This window comes from Notechis scutatus, chromosome Z (assembly GCF_049901735.1).
Source record: "Notechis scutatus isolate UNSWTSFEM ecotype Mainland chromosome Z, rNotScu1.2, whole genome shotgun sequence".
Taxonomy (NCBI): domain Eukaryota; kingdom Metazoa; phylum Chordata; class Lepidosauria; order Squamata; family Elapidae; genus Notechis; species Notechis scutatus.
In genome coordinates this window covers 78239567-78256472 of record NC_142025.1, presented here as the reverse complement: position 1 = coordinate 78256472, position 16906 = coordinate 78239567, and the positions used below count along the sequence as shown (strand labels likewise).

The window sequence follows — 16906 nt, the reverse complement described above, 5'->3', positions numbered from 1 at the left end:
CAGGGACGGTAGGCACGATTGGTGCGCTTATGCATGCCCCCTACAGGCCTCCTAGGAAGGGGGTGAGGTCAATAGTAGACAGTCTAAGGTTAAAGTTTTTGGGGTTTGGGGAAGAAACCACAGAGTCAGGTAGAGTATTGACCATTCTGTTGCTGAAGTCGTATTTTCTGCAATCAAGTTTGGTGCGGTTAACTTTGAGTTTGTATCTATTGTGTGCTCTTGTGTTGTTATGGTTGAAGCTGAAGTATTCATTGACAGGTAGGACATTGCAGTGTATGATTTTATATACTATTATTTAGATCGGACCGAAGGCGGCGTAGTTCTCGGTTTTCTAGGTCTAGAGTTTCAAATCTGGTGGCATAAGATATTCTGCAATTAGTAGAGGAGAGGAGGACTCTTCTTGTGAAATATTTCTGGACTTTCTCAATTGTGTTAATATCAGATACGTAATGTGGGTTCCAGACTGATGAGCTGTATTCAAGTATAGGTCTAGCAAATGTTTTGTATGCTCTAGTTAGTAGTATGGTATTACCAGAGAAGAAGCTACGTAGGATTAGATTAACAACTCTTAATGCCTTTTTGGCTATGTAGTTACAGTGGGCTCTAGCACTGGATCCTCAACAAGGTCTTGACTATTTAGCTTGTATTTTATTTTCTGATTTTTTTTGCCAATATGTAAGACAGAGCATTTATTTGTTGAGATTTGAAGTTGCCATTTGATTGACCATTCTGATAGGTCTTTTTGGAGGGTAGTAGTATTGTCTGTGGTGTTGAATAGTTTTACATCATCAGTGAAGAGAACACAGTTGCTCTTAATATGATCACAGAGGTCATTTATGTAGAGTATGAAGAGAGTTGGTCCTAGAACATTGCCTTGGGGACACCACCATTGACAGGTACAGAATTTGATAGGACACTCCCAATTTTGACCATTTGTTGTCTGTTTGACAGAATGCTTCTATCCAGTTATGTAGGTGTCCAGAGATATGTCTTGGCAACTGTCTTCTAGTTGCATAAATAGTTCTATTCTGCAAAATCCATCAACCTTTCTGAGAAGGTCCAATTCATTAATGTCTTCTTCAGCCTCTTTTAGCAAGTCTCCAGTTAATTTCCAATCCATGGTTGATTTAATTGCCTTTGTCTGGATGTCTTCTTTAGGATGGTTTGAAATTGTTATGAGTTTATCGAATCTTTTATCTAATTTTTCACATTAAGCTTTTAGAAAAACTAACACAATACAAATTATTAGCAATGTGGTTGTAAGTCAGGCACTATGTGTATTGGTGTTGTAATTATGTTGTTTTTATAATATACATTTCTTTGTGAAAGATAGCAGAAATCCCTCCCCCACCTTCAAGTATAGAACATTTAATCATGGATTTATTTATGCAATTAGAATTCTATATTTAAATATGAGGGGAAAGATGAGTACCTACTATCATTAGACACACATGCTTCCTATTTTAAAATGACCCTTTGATTAAAATTTATATTTATATTAAGAAGTTAAGCAGCAAGGTTGTTTCACTATTTTAAAGAATATTAATCAAGTGGGTCAGTAAGAATAGGAGGTTAAGTTTCTCCAATGTGATAAAATAGGGCATTGCTGCCTTAATTTATAATATACACTGCTCAAAAAAAATAAAGGGAACACTTAAACAACACAATGTAACTCCAAGTCAATCACACTTCTGTGAAATCAAACTGTCCACTTAGGTAGCAACACTGATTGACAATCAATTTCACATGCTGTTGTGCAAAGGGAATAGACAACAGGTAGAAAGCATAGGCAGTTAGCAAGACATCCCCAATAAAGGAGTGGTTCTGCAGGTGGTGACCACAGACCACTTCTCAGTTCCTATGCTTTCTGGCTGATGGTTTGGTCACTTTTGAATGCTGGCAGTGTTTTCACTCTAGTGGTAGCATGAGATGGAGTCTACAACCCACACAAGTGGCTCAGGTAGTGCAGCTCATCCAGGATGGCTCATCTGTGCGAGCTGTGGCAAGAAGGTTTGCTGTGTCTGTCAGTGTAGTGTCCAGAGCATGGAGGCGCTACGAGGAGACAGGCCAGTACATCAGGAGACGTGGAGGAGGCCGTAGGAGGGCAACAACCGAGCATCAGGACCGCCACCTCCGCCTTTGTGCAAGGAGGGACAGGAGGAGCACTGCCAGAGCCCTGCAAAATGACCTCCAGTGGGCCACAAATGTGCATGTGGCTGCTCAAACAGTCAGGGACAGACTCCATGAGGGTGGTATGAGGGCCCGACGTCCACAGGTGGGGGTTGTGCTTACAGCCCAACACCGTGCAGGACGTAAATTCAACGCAAATTCGCCACTGGCACCCTGTGCTCTTCACAGATGAAAGCAGGTTCACACTGAGCATATGTGACAAACGTGACAGGGTCTGGAGATGCCGTGGAGAATGTTCTGCTGCCTGCAACACCCTCCAGCATGACTGGTTTGGCAGTGGGTCAGTAATGGTGTGGGGTGGCATTTCTTTAGGGGGCTGCACAGCCCTCCATGTGCTCGCCAGAGGTAGCCTGACTGCCATTAGGTACCGAGATGAGATCCTCAGGCCCCTTGTGAGACCATATGCTGGTGCAGTTGGCCCTGGGTTCCTCCTATTGCAAGACAATGCTAGACCTCATGTGGCTGGAGTGTGTCAGCAGTTCCTGCAAGACGAAGGCATTGATGCTATGGACTGGTCCGCCCGTTCCCCAGACCTGAATCCAATTGAGCACATCTGGGACATCATGTCTCGCTCCATCCACCAATGTCACGTTGCACCACAGACTGTCCAGGAGTTGGGGGATGCTTTAGTCCAGGTGTGGGAGGAGATCCCTCAGGAGACCATCCACCACCTCATCAGGAGCATGCCCAGGCATTGTAGGGAGGTCATACAGGCACGTGGAGGCCATGCACACTACTGAGCCTCATTTTGACTTGTTTTAAGGACATTACATCAAAGTTGGATTGGCCTGTAGTGTTTTTTTCCGCTTTAATTTTGAGTGTAACTCCAAATCCAGACCTCCATGGGTTGCTAAATTTGATTTCCATTGATAATTTTTTGTGTGATTTTGTTGTCAGCACATTCAACTATGTAATGAACAAAATATTTAATAAGAATATTTCATTCATTCAGATCTAGGATGTCTTATTTTTGTGTTCCCTTTATTTTTTTGAGCAGTGTATATAATAATGTAACACTTATTCTACTAAGCATAATAATTAACTTTTTGAATACCAAATATAAGTTCAATACAAATTTTAAGCTATAATATAAGAGTAACAAAGACAATAAAGTGTCAACAATGCAATAATAACATAACTGTTAAATTATAGTAAAATGAGTATTGAATTTGTACTGAAAAGCACATGATGAAATTTGAAGAGAGTACATTTTAGAGTTTGGATCTCTTCAGAAAAGAAACAATTGTACCTCCTGCTCTCTAATAGAAAGGGCTGTGATGGTGATCTTGTTCTTAGCAGTCTTTGTTCTTATTTGCACATAATGTTATATAAATTCATATGTTGTTCATGAAACCTAGAATATTAAAAAAAATTCATTGATACTGTGCACTCATGACAGTGTGCTTAAAGTTTTGCCAATATAAAGTTATAAATATAAATATAAAGTTTGCCAATATAAAGTTATACATATAAATATAAAGTTTGCCAATATAAAGTTATAAAGTAAAGTTTGAAATATTAAAAGTGTTATTTCTCCATACAAATTTACCAAAGGAAAAGTATTAATAATACTGGACAAGCACACTGTTGCTAAATGTAGAAAATAGTAGAAATAAAAGGGCAATTATTTATATTATTTATATTTATATATTATTTTATATTAGAAGGATATTTAGAAGGAGGTCAAGACTGGGACTGTGTTTTTTTAATTAGCTTGTAAGTTATATGGACTCATTGAGAAGTGAAATGATTGAGTTTGTTCTATTACAAAACTATTCAAGATAGTAAAGTTAAAAACAAAATAATTAAGAGGACTTGCAAAAGGATCTCTTCAAACAAGTAAGTGACCTTTAAAATATGCAATTGCAGCTAGAAAGCAACACCTCACATTTACAGGTATTCCTCATTTGCTGTAGTTATCACTTCATTAAGGGAAGTGATTGCTAGATAAAATCATAATTGTGGTTATGATCTTACTTCAGCTTTTCTTTGCTTTTCTGTGCCAGGTCTGTATAGGTAACGATTGGTCTCAAAGTTGCTTTTCATCACCATTGTAACTGCTAAATGGTCACCAAAGAAAGGAAATTTCTAAATGAGAACTACTGTGCATTATTAATATCTGAGCTGGAAAAAACTGATCAGGAAAGGATATTGTAATCACAGTGGATATGAAAAATACCAGACCAATATAAGGATGCTGTAAGAAGCATGCATTCCAGGCTTGGAAGCATTAGGAAAGGAATTGAAAATTGTGTAATTTTTTTCATATAAATATATAAGATTATAAACAGAACTTTTACCTCCTCAAAATGTAGTAAAGCAAAACTTTTATGTGCATGCATAAATGTATGTATGTACAATATGAACTGGCATGTATGTATATAAAAGCAAAATTTGTAACACAATTCTCCATAAGATTATTTAGTTGTGGTAAAAGCAAGAAAGAAGACATAAAATGTACATGGTATGGAAAAGTTAAAAGTTCTTTTCCATTGAAATTAAACACTGGGAGATTCAGAACAAAACATTTGCACACACACATAATCAAGATATGGAATTTGTTCCCCTTAAGTATTACAACTGTCATTGTAGATGGTTTGAAAAAATTAAATGGCTTATAACAGTGTAGGATAGCTTTACCCATACTCCTCTATTACTAGCTAAACAGACTGGAAGTGTCAGGAAATAATATCCATTAAAAATATCCAGTTACTGAAATTGTTGAGATTTCCACTGTACAAACTCATTATTAAATCTATTTCCACTTACGGAAGTCAGTTTGCATCACCAAATATTTTCTCAGGCATTGAAATGCAGAGACTTCACTGGTCTGAGGATGTTTGTTTTGGGAGAAAAAAAACATCTTCCTCTTTTTCCTAAATAGAATCCAATTTTCTTTTTTATCAACTTCTTGTAAGAAAAACAGAAAAAACACTACAAACATGTTCAGGAACCTCCAATATGTAATATGTGGATTCAGGATTCTTATAATTTCAGACTACTGTCAAGGGTAGGCACAGGAGGGGCAGAGGAATTTTATTTTCCTTAAATGGAATTCATCCATCTCGTCTCTGGTAATTTGGAACATAAAGAATTGTCCTTTTAGTCTATCATCTCATCCAGCAGTACTTACAATTACTAGAAATGAATATTGTCTGTGCTTCCGTCAGTTAAAAATTCAAACACTGCACTCATCCTGGCAATGGTTGGAACAAGATGTAATGCAAGAAAAGGTAGAAGAAGAAAAAAGAGGGCAATCAGCAAGGTGGATGATTCACAGTGGTGGTGAGGGCACTGTTGAAAGAACAGGTTTGGGATAGGTCATCAGGAAGAAAATATATATGATCATTAGAGTAAAAAACAAACAAACTTGATGGCACATAACCAGTCAATCAACTATAATTACAATCCATGGATAGTTTGCCCTGGATATTGTAGATGTGTTACAATACACAATCTTCCTGAGAAATATTATAATTTGCCTTAAGGAACCCTTCATATTTCACAGTAGTTGTGAATGATTCTGAAGTAAATTAGTTGTCACTTCAGACAACATTTAAAAAAACTTATAATTAACTTATGAAATTTAACTGACCTTTCTCTCCTTGCAAATATATTAAACAAAGCTAAAGCGCTGTGCCGCTGTTATTTAACTTTTTGTATTAGTGATATTTTTAAGGTACCTGCTGAGTCAGAATTCCATCATCTATTCCTTACTCATTGCCCTTCATTATACTGATGATACTACTGCTTTGTCTGTTTATGGAGATTCTCAGTCATCCAGGTCATGGTTGTCCCAAAGGTGCTTTTTTCAAGAGGCAACTGGACTTTCTAGTTTTTCTTTGAAGATGTTTCACTTTTCACCCAAGAAGTTTCTTCAGCTCTTCAGCAGCTTCTTGGATGACAAGCAAAACATCTTCAAGAAAACCAGAGAGTCCAGTTGCCTCTTGAAAAAACAACAACTTTTTTTCTGCTTTGTCTATTTTATGATGATACCTCAGAGTTTTATTGCTTCATTTTGCTAGTGGATACTTTGGAATTAACCAAAACAAATATTTTTGGTGTTCTCTTTAAGTCATTAATTAGATTCTATTTTACCTTATGCTTTAAATCCCCAAATTAGATGGATGATTAATGAGAAATTTATTGAATAAGTTAACTATTTTAAGTATTAGGTGTCAGACCTAAACAATTAGCCATATGAGAATTCATTTATTCAATTAGCTGATTTATTGCTCAAGCTTATGTTGCACCTGGGTGAGACTAGATAAAGTTCAACAGTGTGTGTGTTTAGAAGTTTAGAATTCATATTAATAGCTATAGCATAAATTTTCTTATAAATCTAGTTTAATAAAAAAACAATTGATTAAGAGATACTAGTTTAATCAAAATCTTTTTGGATTGGATTAGAATTCATATCATGACTCATTGTAATTGAAAGTATCTGACAAAATTTGAAAAATTACACAATAGCACTAGCACTTAGACATGCTAAGTGCTATTGCACGTGCTTTATAGCCCTCTCTAAGTGGTTTACAGAGTCAGCATATTGCCCCCAACAATCTGGGTCCTCATTTTACTGACCTTGGAAGGATGGAAGACTGAGTCAACCTTGAGCCAGTGAGACCTGAACTGCCAAACTGCTGGCAGTCGGTGATCAGCAGAAGTAGCCTGCAGTACTGCATTCTAACCACTGTGCCACCGTGGCTCAATGGTTTTTAATAATTGTTTTAATGTTTCATTGGCCATTTTCCTCTGGTAATATAAAGTGATACAAAAAAATTCCTTTATGTTTTTAAATATTAAATTTAGTATAAGAACTAGTATTACTAGTATTATTATTATTGAACTTTAAGTCCTTTACTTTTAGCAAGAATTATTTAAAAGTTTGGAAAACAACATTGGCTGAAAAAAATAACACAACTGCAAAGAGTTTTGAAAAATATCTCACTGGATTTTATTCATATATGTTTTCATTTCTTTTATTTGCAGCATTTATTTCTAATAGATAACTTTCCTCATAAGTGTCTTTTTGATAGAATAATTGATTGTAGACACTTATAATCTACCATTTTTATGAATGTACTTATACAGTATATGTCAACTGTGCTTTTAAATATCTTCCACTGGATTTTATTCATATATGTTTTCATTTTTTTTATTTGCAGCATTTATTTCTAATAGACAACTTTCCTCATGAGTGTCTTTTCATAGAATAATTGATTGTAGATATTTATAATCTACCATTTTTATGAATGTACTTATATATCTCAACTATGCTTTTATAACAAATGTTTTATGTGGTTCAGTTTTATGGGTTTCTTGTTTTTGTTTTCTCCTAGTTCTCTTTTTTTTTGTTCAATGTCTGTTTAAATAAAATGAAGTCTGCTAATGAGTTATCAAAAATAGTGAAAGAGTGCTGAGAACAGTGAGGAATTTGTTACATTTGGCAAGAGGTGTTTATAACAAAGTTGGGTGGGCAGTTGCTTCAAATGATTATGTTAAGGCTTGATTTTTTTTATAAAAGAAGCAGCCAACCATAACAAATTGTTTTCAACTTCTATTGTTTTGCTTTCTACCAACATGAAAAAGAAACACAATGTTCTTTGTGTTTTTCTACTTCCATTAAGTCTAACTATAAAGTCTTGCAAATTGTGTTCCACCAATTTATGAGCAAGCTTTTACTATATACACATTTTAAAACTTTTAAGGAAGCATTTTAACTAGTTTCACATGATCATGACTACATAGCGCTTCACTTCATTACAGAACAGCTGTTTGCCAAATCACCATTGCAAAAAAATGGGGTATACTACTTTATACCTTTCTATAAGAGTAGAGTTTTTTAAAAACCTAAATACAATTCATGCTGTACTGTAGATATAATTTTAAAATTACTTTTATTATTATAAAATTATAAATATTTAAATATATGTGTTATATGTATATGCATAGACAAACCTACTTTTCAGGAGATCGTATTCTGGTAATCATAGACATGGGATACCTTAGAAAATTATGCCAGTCTGTTTGTGAGTACCAAAGAGAACCGGAGAGCAGAAATCACTGTTTTTGCAACATTCTTTCTTAATCCTAAATTATTTTCATTATTCTTGAGCTAATGGTGTATTGACTAAATGGTATTTTGTGGTATTCTTATATTTTAAATAGCAAAAAAAAAAAAAAAACCTTAACTAAGAAAACTTAAAAAACCTACCTTTATCTTCAACTTTCAAACTCCTTAAATGTAAGGGAGGAAAAAAATCACATTGTAAGAGCTGCTCAGTAGTTTAATCAATAATCCAATAATGCATTAATACATAATAATGAGGGGGGGGAGACAAACAGGTTCCTGACAATGCCTAGCTAATAAGAAACAGTTCTGGCCATTTTCTGGGCTGTTCCCTCACTCTTGACAAGCAGAGATGGATAGTAGTCAGAAGCATCTCACATTGTTTATCTGCTCATTCTAGTAGAGTTTAATCCTTCCAAAAAAGGAAAACTGTCTATCTGCAATTGTGACAGTAAATACCACTGTCTTCTCTAGATTTAGTTTTAATTTATCTCCTACCTAATTGATTATCACATATAGGCAACCATTTAGGGAGACAGACAGATGTTGCCAAAAAATGAATTGATTATCATCAAATTACCCTGTCCAACATGGCAAATCCAGTATATCCATATATCTATCGGTACATTTGTCCATGAAATACTGGATACATTTCTGGTGATCACAATTGAAAAAGCAAAAAAGTGCAGGAAGGTAAATAAAAGAATAGTGAAATTGTCATTATCCTTTATATGTGAGAAAAAGTTGATTGAGAGTTTTCAACTAAAAAATGACCAAGGGATATATAATCAAGATTTATAAACATTATACATGGAAAATGTAGATGGTTAATCCAGGGGAGATTATTAAAGTTTAGAATATACAAAATAAATTCATTTTTTATGTATTGTATAATAAATGAGGTTAATAATTTTAGATGGAGAGTGATTATATGCACAGCAGACAGTTCTACTGAGAATAGTTAGTCTTGGAAATGTAATGTTATTGCCAATTTAGAGATGGATGTCTTCAAGCACTAGCTGCTTGAGGATAGGGTTATTTAAATGCTTGTCTGTAGTGGAACACGGCACTGAAAACAAAGGCCTCAAATATTGGCTATTAATATTTCTTCAAATATACAAAATATGTAATTCGACCAATTTTTTCTGTCTTTATAGATGTCTCAATGTTCATTGCAACATGAATTAAAAAAGAAAAAGAGATGTGCTCCTCCTCCTCCACCAACTCCTAAAATGCCAAACAGATTTGAAGAAATAGAAAATAAAAGACAAAGTGCAATTGGTAAGGCTGACTAGTTTTGACCCTAGTGCATGTGATCTTTGCTGCTTGCAGGTTGTGTGGTGCATCAACAGTAATCCTAAAATATATCCCAGTTTACAAAATATTACTATTAACATAACAGAATGAAAGTCTGGAAACAATGAAATATTTGATCATTTATTTTTTTAATAGTAATGTTATTAAAATTACAATGAATAAGATAAAAATTAATTTAAAAACACACACCAAGAAATAATGCAGAAAAATAGAAAGAAAACAAGGATATAGTGTAGTTCTTCCTTCATCACAAGTATAAACAATTTTAGTAACTTAACCACCTTTCCTTAAAATATAATCAGTCATCACTTCTCATAACTCATTTTTTTATGTATAAACAAATTTTTCCAGCTTTCACTCCTGAGCAGCAAAAGTCCACTAACGGCTATCAGAGACAACAGTGTATCTATTTGAATAGATAATGATCAGATAAACCACCATTTACTTTTAACAATCTTGATCTTTGGTGCATTCAAATAATATTCTAGAATTTGACTTTTTAAAATGTTTTCCTCTGTCCTTTCTCACAAAATTCTTCAAAGCTTTAACATGTCTTTCTTGCAAATCCATTTAATGCATAAACCTTTATTAGTATGTGCAAATTTTTATGATGTATGTTAATACTTAAGGTGCCTTAAGCACTTTTTTGCACATTTGAATATATTTTTGAAATATATTATCAGTTAATATAATATTTCAATACAAGACTTGTTCTCAACAAAGGTGACAAATGATTTTACAGTCTTTAAATGTATAATTAACAAAGTAGGATTTAGCATGCTTTACTTAACTAGACAAAACCATAGTATTTTGAATAGTATTTATTGATTGGAAAATTTGTAGTCAACACTAATATTAAAATATTAAGATCCACGAATATGGATAAAGTTAGCTGATTTTAACATTTCGTGATCTTTTCCCATGGTCCAAAACATGAGAAACAACAACAACCAAAAAAAAAATCTGCACATCTGTAAAGCTACCTGAAACTCCCATTGTTAGGCAGTTTATACACAACATAAATAATTCTGGCACAAATATTTCAGATCCTGACCTCCTAGTCCAACCCCTGGCTCACTTTCAGACAAGTGGCTGTCCAGTCTCTTCTTAAAAACCTCCAGTGATGAAGTGCCCACAATTTCTGAGGGCAAGCTGTTTCACTGGCTAATTGTTCTCACTGTTAGGAAGTTTCTTCTCAATTCCAAGTTGCTTCTCTCCTTGATTAGTTTCCATCCATTGTTTCTTATCCTGTTCTCTGGTGCTTTGAAAAGTATGTTGACGCCCATCTCTTTGTGGCAACCTCTCAAATACTGGAATACTGCTTTCATGTTCCCCCAGTCCTCCTTTTATCTAAACTAGCCAAACCCAAATCCTGCAACTGTTCTTCATATGTTTGTCTCCAGGCCTTTAATCATCTTAGTTGCTTTTCTTTGTACTTTTTCCACAGTCTCAACATCTTTTTTGTGGTGTGGTGACCAAAACTGAATGCAGTATTCCAGGTGTTGCCTTAGTAAGGTTTTAGAAAGTAGTAGTAATACTTCATTGTATTAGCTTTTTTGATTGCTACCACATATTGCTGGCTCATATATATGATCATCCACTAGAACTCCAAGATCCCTCTCACAGTTTCTATTTCTGAGCCAGGTTTTGCCCAATCTATACTTGTACCTTTGATTTTTCCTGCCTAAATGTAAAACCTTTTTCTCCACATTAATGTCATGTTGTTGGATAGGGTTCGTTGTTCAAGTCTGTAAAGATCTTTTTGGATCCTAAATTTGTCTTCTGGGGTGTTGGCTACTCCTGCCAGCTTAGTGTTATCTGCAAATTTGATGTTCCCCCTTCTATTCCCACATCTAAGTCATTTATGAAGATATTGAAGAGTCCTGGGCCTAAAACGGAACCTTATGGTACCCCACAGCTTACTTCCATCCATGTAGATGTAGTAACTATAAGGATGACTTGTTGAGTACAATTTGTCAGCCAGTTACAAATCTATCTAGTGGTGATATTGTCTATCCCGCATTTTTGTAGTTTACCAAGAAGTAGTTGTGATTTACTTTGTTGAATGCCTTGCTGAAGTCTACGTATACTATGTCTACAGCATTTCTCTGGTCAGTTAATTTTAGTCACTTTGTAAAAGAATGAAATAAGATTGGTTTGGCATGATCTATTTTTAACAAATCCATGCTGGGTTTTAATTATAACTTATTTGTTTCTAGATGTTTGTAGATCTGTGTTTTGATTATTTTTTCCGGTATGTTCCCAGTTATTGATTGGTCTGTATTTTCATCTCATTTCCAATCTTCTGGTAGTTCCCTGGTATTCTACTAGAGTTTTTGAAAAATATGGTACAATAGTTCTGAGATAACATCCACCAGCTCCTTCAGAACTCTGGGATATAATCTGTCAGGTTCCAGTGATTTATATTCATAGAATAGAATAACAGAGTTGGAAGGGACCTTATTCTCTAACCAATTTCTTGCTTATTTTAATTTTTATTTCTAGTCTCTTTTTTACAGTTATGTTTTTAGTAGATTGGGCTAGAGTCTTTTGCATGAAGACTGATGCAAAGAATGATTAAGCAGTTCTGCTTTATCTCTACTGTCTATATCTTCCTTGCCATCTTATCTTTTAATTGGACCTACTGTTTCCTTGACTTTTTTCTTGTTATTTATATGTTGAAATAAACTGTTTTTAATTATCGTTGACTTTCGTTGCAAGTCTTTGTTCATTCTGAGCCTTTGCTGTCCTGTCTTCATCTTTGCAGATTTGGGCTATCTGCTGATACTGTGCCTTAATTATATGTCCCTCTTTCCATTTTTTTGTACTTGTCCTTTTTGCCTTTCAGTTTATCAGAGAGATCTTTGCACAACCACTCTAGTTTCTCCTTATATTTCCTGTTTTTCTATTTCAGTGGTATTGTGCTGGACTGGGCTTTTATGATCATATTTTTTAGTTTCCTGTGTTTCTTAAGTTATTTTTGCCTTTAGGATTTTCATCCATGGAATTTTTCTTAGGCTGTCTCTGAGCCTCTGATAAAATAGCTCTTTTGAAGTTTAAGACACTGGCTGGATTATGTTCTGTTGCTTATATTTGCATTATATTGAATCCCAATATGATGTGGTCACTCTGACCTAAATTTCTGGCAACTCCAACTTCCTCTAGCACTTCACCAGTAAGAATTAGGTCCAGGATAGCTTTTCCTCTAGTTCCCTCCTCTATCTTTTGGATGACACCTAGGTTGGTTAGGAATCTGTTCGATCTCCCACTTGCTCCAGATGTTGTCTCCCAGTTGAAATCAGGGTAGTTATAGTCTCCTATTACTACAGTGGTATATTTTTTACATTCATTTGTTAATTGTTTAGCAAAAAGCATCTATTCCTTCTTGGTTGGGTGGCCAGTAGTATATGCCTATAGGAATGTCATTCTTTTTTTCTTTTATATCAATCCATATGGATTCCAGTAGGTTTTCATCCTTGGTTATATGGATTTCTGTAGAGATGTAGTGATCTTTTATATATAGTGCAACTCCACTTCCCCTTTTATTAGGTCTGTTTCTTTTGAATAGTTTGTATCCTTCTAACAGTACATTTCAGTCATGAGATTCATCCCACCATGTTTCAATAATGGCAACTATATCATATTTACCTTCATACACTAGTACTTAAAGTTAATCTGTTCCCTAAGTTTTGAACATTTGTGTATAGCCATTTCAGTCCTTTATGGGTCTTGGGTATGTTTCTTTTATCTCATACTTTGTATCTGGGGTTTTCATCCTTTCCATCACTCTCTACTTCATTGGGGTTTTTCTTTTTTTCCCTTCTTTCTCTTTACTTCCTGCCTCCTTACATGATTGGTTATCTAGTGGTTTTTGCTTGAAATTAGGTTCTGAAGGTCTTGAAGATTTCCCTTCCCCATAATTCTAGTTTAAAGGTGTTCTGATAAGATGAACCCGTCATTTTCCAAATATAATATTTCCAGTTCCCTTGCCAGTAACCCTTCATGTAGGTAATGCAGACCAAGGTCTAGGAAACAGAAGTTCTCTTGATGACACCAGTTTTTAAGCCAGTGGTTCATTTCTAAAATCCTTTGCTTCCTCATTGGATGTTGACCTTTTGTTGGAAGTGTAAATTGAAATACCACTTGTGCTCCCAATTCTTTAACTTTCTTCCCTAGCTGTTCATAATCTCCTGTTATTGTTTTTGGTTTCATTGTTGTGCCATTGGTCCCCACATGTAGGAAAAGAAAGGGGTAATAATCTGTGGGGTTCATTTTTTTTAATAAGGTTCTCAGTTACATGGTTACCTCACATTTTTGGAAAGTTGGGAGACCAAAGCCCAGAAACACTGTTTATAGTGATAGGGCCAGCTCTTTAGATAGCTTTTGTGATCTGATGTATGTATTTTGTTTGAGTTTTATTTGTCTCACTTTTTATATATCTTGTTAGCAGCTGAGAATTTTGTGATCATGGTAGCACACGATTAAATAAATAGAGATGCAAGTGTAATTTATTGTTTGTACACTTTTTGGTTATGTTGGCAATAATATTTTAATGAAATTATATACCATAAGAGCTATACATAATTCTTAAGATAATATGACAGTTAGAGATATATGAATGGCTCTTTCTGTGTGTTGTGTGTATGCTGATTACAAAGGTCAGGTAGAGAATAATACATGCTAAAAAGAGATTAACCGTGGATTATTTCAAATGACTCATAACCAAACATATCATTTTAAGGAAGCAAGGGTAAATTGCACACTAACTTTTTATGTTGTAATACAGTTATGCCTGCTTTGGAGTTTCAGGTTTCCTTGAAAAATACATTAAAACTGATAAACAGCTAATACTTTGGAGTAGCAATCTCCAAACACTAATCAGAAGGTGATTATGATGTAAATTACTGCAGAGCAGTGTACATTACAGCAAATGTGATAGGCATCTGATTTGATGGTAATAGTAACTAGTGAATTCCAATTGATTCCCCTATAGGTAATGAACAGCAAGCGCCTCAAAAGCCTCCTAGAGGTAACACACGAGATCCACCCCAGTTAGTGATTCCCCCGCCCCCATCATACCCTCCTCCTGACAAAGATACTATGGACCCAGCTGCATTGTACAATGAAGCAGATGTTACAGACCCAACCCAGTTGGTATCTAAAAGTATGTTTGAAAAATTGTCTATTTATTTTTCTTTTCCAGACTTTCCTCTGTTCTGTTTCCAGTCATATACGTGTCCTCCTTATCAATCTTGTTTCCTTCTAAAATTCTTAAATGTATGATATGAACTTGACTAATATATTGAATCAATCAGGCTAAACCATTTTGGGAAGTAGTCATTTAAGATAATGATTTCAGATATGACATTTTTGGCATTTGGATGGCAAAACCTGAGTTCAGTATTTTATTTTATTTTATTTAACTAATTATTTTTCTTACTTTTATGGAATTATATAGTCTACTTCTCATGAAGATAATTGTTGGTGTTACAGTGCTAAATGTCCTTGATGCACCTTAAGAACTTGAATAGAGGACCACTAAACTTTTTTCCCAAATCCTGATTTTTCATAAGAGTATAACAATATTTATTTTAAAAATAATATTGCCTAAATAAATTGAATCAATACAAGAAGCATATAAGAGAAATGAGCAGTTCTCCCAAGTAATAATTAATCTAAAAAAATACAGAAAGAAATGCATTTTTTCTTGCATTTTATTTGAGTTATTTGTAATTGAAATACTAAAATATAATTACATTTGCAGTTTGGAATATAATGAATGGCAAAAGGAAAGAGAAAGAGAATTTAGAAACAGGCTATTACTGGGTCTCTTGGGGCTTCTGGATATTTTATAATATGTGATCAATGACCTACAATGACCATTTTTTTCCCAGAGACATTCCAGTTAGTCTGCTAACTACCTAGGGCCAGCATTTCTCAATATTAGCAACTTTTAAGATGTGTGAATTTCAAATCCCAGAATGCATCAGCTAGCCATGCTGACTGGGGAATTCTGGATATTAAAATTCATTCATCTTAGAGTTGCTGTGATTGAAAAGGATTGACCTGGGCTAAGAGAGGATAAATGAAGGCAACTGGTAAACTTTTTGCAGAAGTAGCCTCTTCCTAGAATCACTGATGACAGTTTGAAAAACATTGGAAGACCCTCTTTGCTGTAGAAGACAATCCATTGTCTTAGCCTCTGTTTCATTCATTCTTCCATATGATTCAGTGAATATTGACAACATAATTTCTATTTCTCATATAATTAAAATGATATATGATTTTTACATGCAGGTCTAGTCTTGAATTTTGTACATGTGATTTATCAAGTACTGAGCAATTGCATCAGATTTTACAAGTGCTTCTGTGGCATATTCAATTAAGTGTGTATTCAATTAATCTGTGTATCATTTGAAATGGTATGGCTACCTTACTTCTGATGTTGCCCTCATCTTATCCCTGCCAATTAGTAAGACAGACTTAAAGTGTTTTCAGTCAATGTAGTATCCAACTGGAACTATGTAGGGGGCGTGCATAAGCGCACCAACGTGCCTACCGTCCCTGTCCTATTGTTTCTCTTATTCTTTTATTTTTCTTATATGTACCCATTTCATGTATTCACAACTATGTATACGCTTATACTTATTATCTTGTAAACAATTGGCAAATAAATAAATAAATAAATAAATAAATAAATAAATAAATAAATAAAATAATTCATGTTAAATCGGATATGATTTGCAACCAAAGTCACAAGTGAAGTCACATGACCAATGGAAGATGGGATTGGAGAAATGCTTACCTTCAGTTCTTGGTTAAGCTTATCTGTCACCAGTTTGCTATTGTCTCCCTGAAAGCAGCAACACATGAAACATACAGAGAATTGCCAGCAACTCAGAGCTCTGTTATTAGCCAGTGCATAATTGCTTTATCCTGCCTTCCTCTTTTTACCTCTTCAAAAAATTAAAAGGAAATAAATATGTTCTGTTCAAGTACAATTCTGCCTTGTTAACATTTGGACCTTTAAATGTTTTGCACACAAATCCCACATTACCCATCCATGTGTAGATTTTTCTGTTTTAGTTTATTAATATGATTTCTTCTATTCTTCTAGCCTAATACCTGATTTGATCAAATTTTCACCTTGTGAAGATTTGTTATGATTGATACATTTATTGCATGTATAGTTGCCGATGTTTTAATTAATTAATAGTTCCATCAAGGCAATTGGGAAGTATATCATACTAAGTTTAGTAGAATTTATTTTAAGATAAATTAGGATAGAGCATAACAGTATTTGTGTCTGTTCAGGAGTAAATAGAT

The 16906-nt window shown here is 34.4% G+C and overlaps 1 protein-coding gene across 3 annotated transcripts in view; it reads left to right on the top strand.

Moving 5' to 3' along the window:
* COBL (cordon-bleu WH2 repeat protein) overlaps nt 1-16906 on the top strand; it is a 129260-nt gene that overhangs the window by 58041 nt on the left and 54313 nt on the right. For all 3 annotated transcript variants that reach the window (XM_087946459.1, XM_087946462.1, XM_087946461.1), the window contains exons 9-10: nt 9421-9544; nt 14574-14744. In XM_087946459.1, the coding sequence (XP_087802585.1) occupies nt 9421-9544; nt 14574-14744 (295 nt within the window). The remainder of the gene's footprint in view (nt 1-9420; nt 9545-14573; nt 14745-16906) is intronic.